The sequence below is a fragment of the Sinocyclocheilus grahami genome, unplaced genomic scaffold (assembly GCF_001515645.1).
Source record: "Sinocyclocheilus grahami isolate Dianchi unplaced genomic scaffold, SAMN03320097.WGS_v1.1 scaffold242.1, whole genome shotgun sequence".
Lineage (NCBI taxonomy): Eukaryota > Metazoa > Chordata > Actinopteri > Cypriniformes > Cyprinidae > Sinocyclocheilus > Sinocyclocheilus grahami.
In genome coordinates, this window is record NW_015505421.1 from 574,583 (window position 1) to 579,061 (window position 4,479).

General features: G+C 35.9%; 1 protein-coding gene across 1 annotated transcript in view; it reads left to right on the forward strand.

The window, feature by feature from the left end:
- Positions 1–1,996: 1,996 nt before the first annotated feature.
- Positions 1,997–4,479, forward strand: part of LOC107597985 (cathepsin S-like) — a 4,067-nt gene continuing 1,584 nt past the window's right edge. The window contains exons 1-4 of the mRNA XM_016289210.1: positions 1,997–2,098; positions 2,808–2,933; positions 3,228–3,350; positions 3,569–3,721. Coding sequence (XP_016144696.1) covers positions 2,811–2,933; positions 3,228–3,350; positions 3,569–3,721 — 399 coding nt within the window. The 5' untranslated portion in view covers positions 1,997–2,098; positions 2,808–2,810. The remainder of the gene's footprint in view (positions 2,099–2,807; positions 2,934–3,227; positions 3,351–3,568; positions 3,722–4,479) is intronic.

Below are 4,479 nucleotides of genomic sequence, written 5' to 3' on the forward strand. Positions count from 1 at the left end.
AGAAGGAGGGGTAAGACATATCTGGACTCAACAGAAAGACAGAGAGTGTTTTCTAACAAACATTATACATATAAACATATGTAAAAATAAATAAAGTAGTAATTGTGAGAAATAATTACTAAACTGAAGATGATGAATAAAAACTTGAGCAATGCATTCATAAGCCACTATTCGTGTTAAAGAAATGCCTGGGACAAATAACATTTAATTATTATTATTTTATTTTATTTCACATTTTTCCAATGGTAATTCAATCACATTTTAGTATAGTTTGTCTATTATTTTTCTATTGATTACATTTATTATTTATTACTGATTAAATAAGATTTTATTCCATAAAGCTTTGCATGGCGTTAAATGTAATGTGACAGTAGCTATTTAAAATGGTGAATGCTGAACACACCAATTTCGGTTCTACATACAGTTTGTTTGTGTACTTCCTGAATGATTGAAAGCTGCAGTAAATATTCCACAGAGCTTTTGTTCCAAAATATAATCACAGACCACATCAGTGTGACTGATGGATGTTCTGAAAACATCATATTCAGAATCCACAAAATTCTCTTTTCTGAGAGAAAAACGATAATTAACTGTTTTACCACTCAGCATGACTAGCTCTAATATTAACTAAGAATTCCCCTTATCACATTTAAAAATTCTAAACGTAGTTATATTCATTTAATCACAATCAGCACCAGGTCAGCACAAATATTTGTTGAATCATGATGACTCATTTTATAAGCGAATAGCAAATGCTTCATGAAAGAAAAAATTAGGTCATGCTACCAATTGTTCCAGTTCCGCATGTGGCCTTTATAACTTTTGCCCAATGGTAAGAAATGTCATTCTAAGCACAACATGTTCATCTAGACCTAAACCTTGTAGCATACACTCTCAAAGCCAGATACCAGGCCAGCAGTGTAAGATGTACGGTTACTTCCTCTACAGTCAAAAATCTGGGTGTTATATTAGATAGCAACTTGTCTTTTGAAAATCATATTTCCCATGTTACAAAAACAGCATTCTTCCATCTTAGAAACATTGCCAAGTTACGAAACATGTTACCTGTTTCTGATGCAGAAAAGCTAGTTCATGCATTCATGACCTCTAGACTGGACTATTATAATGCACTGCTAGGTGGTTGTCCTGCATCTTCAATAAACAAGCTACAGATAGTCCAAAATGCAGCGGCTAGAGTCCTTACCAGGTCAAGAAAATATGACCATATTACCCCAATTTTACAGTGTCTGCACTGGCTACCTATTAAGTTTAAGATATTTTAGTCATGTGCTTGCGTGCTCTGATGTTGTGTTTAACCACATGATTACTTCTGTCTTCCTGTTTTCTTTGTACTTTCATATATCATGTAATAAACTGTAATTATGGGTGTAGGTCTCAACTACCACGTTGTTATCAAGTCTTCTACATTCTTGTCTGAAAAAAAAAATACGTCACTGTGCATCACTTGAGGAATATCTTCTTCCGGTGTTAAATATAAAGTCCTCTAGATGGCGACCCAAACAGAACAAATGAGAAAGCACGTAGAATAAAAACATTCTCGTTTCCAATCCGTGTGAAACTTAACCTAGTGAGATTCGTGCATAGCTTCTTGAAATGGAAGTATATTACTAATCTTAGATGACATCTGTCTTTAACAGCTGTAGCTGCTGCTGGTATTTCTTTTACAGTTACAGAGTAACTTGGCTGGTTTATGACATGGAAAATCCCCTCAAACTATAATTCCACAAAACCTCAGACATATTTTTGGGGTTACTACAAGTTGCCATGCATCTTACAATTGCATATAATTAATTTAATTATGTATTAATCAAAACATTACATTGTATTATTTTATTTACTACATAAATTGCATTTTGTTTTTAATTAAATTTTTATTTTGGATTACATTAAACATAGGCTATATATTTTTAATGTAACAGGGCGAAGCAAAAAGTAAGCAAAGACATCTGTGCCATATGACAATATGAGATTAGCACGTGATGGAACAAAATAAAAGCAAAGCAACCAGGAACTCACAGACGCTGATCATCACCTCCTCTACAGACCAACAGAAGTGCAGCTTAACGAGAGTGCACAGGTGAGAAGAGACACATGAACACATGTTTTATTGTTTTTGTTAACTAATATGCATTTGATCTTTGTAGCAAAAGTCTCTTTTGTCGGGGTTTTTCCCGACAAAGTTTCTCTTTCAGTTTTAGTTTAGGTGGTGACTGGTTTTATGAGAACTTTTATTCAAAGAGATTTGAAAATGTTTCAGTGTTTTATTACTTGTTTATTGTAACTTTGAGTGTGACGTGAAAACGCTTCAAAAATACTTTTAATTGTCGTGTATATGTGTTGTGGAATGAATGATCAGGTGAAGTCTATCAAACACCACTGTTAGTTTAATTTCCGTATCTTCCTGGTTCTGGTATGTGTTCTCTTGCTCCGTTTGAGTGGCTAACCATTTTGCCTCATTAATACAACTGGTTAAATCTCATTTTTACCTTTAGGGTTAAAACTGGAGTTGTAAAAACGGCCCCGGGATATAATACATGATGTCACGATACAGGAAGAATCAAACAATCGCTCTGGTTAATAAAAGTACAGCCCATTTTGGGGAATCTGTAAACACCTACTTAATGTCTGGATTTATTGTTTTATTACTTGGATTTCTTCAACCAATTTTCCTACATTTGGACGTTTTAACTTCCTTTGTAGTCAACTTGTGTATATGTATATATTTTCTGATAAAATTGGTGCATTTCAGTATCGGTAACTATTACTGGCCGTTTTGCTCTTGTCAGGCCATGATGCTCGGGAGCTTGCTGTTTGCCGTGTGTTGTAGCGCAGCACTGGCCCATTTCAACACAAATCTAGACCAGCACTGGGAGTTGTGGAAGAAGACGCATAACAAGTTTTACTCCAGTAAGGTGAGAATATGAATTTCAGCATCTGTCAGATGATCCCAATGAGGATCTTTAATCTACCTACAGATTCATTTTCATAATGGTCTTTTGACTGTGTGTTTGTGTTGTGAAAACTATAAGTTTCACTACTAGTTTGAAGTGGTGTTGATACTATTCATATATTGATTGAATTGTGTTGAAATGTTGGTCTAAATTGGAAGTATTTACAAAGGATATCTGTAATAAATGCAGTGATGGCAGTCTCACAACAATGTACCACATGTGTGATCCCGGTAATGTGAATGTTGTTTGTTGCAGGTTGAAGAACTGGGCAGGAGGGAGTTGTGGGAGAGAAACCTTGAACTTATCACCCTTCACAACCTGGAGGCCTCCATGGGCCTGCATTCATATGACCTGGGCATGAACCATATGGGTGATATGGTGTGTTTCTTTGTTCATGATTATCTCCATGCAATAGCTTCCAGCTAGATGAGGTCAATTAAACAATTTTTGGTTCTATATTGGTTTTCTTTACAAAAATCATGTTTGTTTTTTATTTGTTTGTGTTAAATATCTAGAAATGATACAGCTGTAACTTTTTTTTTTTTCTTCCCCCCCCCCCCCTCCTATTCTTATTTACCCTGTTTGTGTCTTCACAGACAACAGAGGAGATCCTGCAATTATTTGCCACGACCCGTATCCCTTCTGACTTTAAGAGGCAAACAGCAAAATTTGTGGGCTCTTCTGGGGCTCCTATCCCAGACTCTCTGGACTGGAGAGAGAAGGGATATGTCTCCAGTGTGAAGATGCAGGTGTGAATGTACTCTGTTTGAAAGTATGCTAACTGATATCCGCTCCATTAGCTGTGTGTCTGTTTTTAGGGGGCAAGACCCTGTAGCCCCTATTGAATTTGTATGTTTTACCCTGTATTCCAGAGATATGATTTATGCAAAAACGCTTAACTTAAAATATTGTCCAAATTGTTATTTTTGTATCCTTTCATTCCCTGGGTTATGCCGATTCTGACAGTGTCATTTTTTTCCATTAATGTGCATGTTGAAGTAAATGAAAGTTTTCACTACCGCACAGAAATGATTGATGGGCACTTGACCTGGAGATTGTTGGTTTGAGTCACGTGTGGTGCAACTTTATAAAATTGTGCGTAATGTTGTGCTGTTTTGATCCCTTTATTATCCCGATCAGCATTGTACACTTTTTTTATTCCTCCTAAATTTGAGAAAAAATATTATTTTATCCACGCTGTGTCATTTGAACTTCTGTTCATTCTCACCTATAGTTCTGAACTGGCTGTTTTCCATGTTTATTACATTTCTGCTGTTTTTGCTCTTCCTGCTCTGCACTGTGCTACAGCCTCTTCAGGGGCATAGCCCCGTATCACTGTTTGCAGACATTTTTATTTCTGTATTTAACAAGACAAAATAGTTTATAGCAGGTAGACTGACTATTTAAAGTTCACTGAAGGAAAATGGCTTGATTGTGGTTTAGATGTTGCTCTCATGATGTCAAGTGAATTGACCACATTCTGTGTCAAAGAACTTGGTGTCACCCC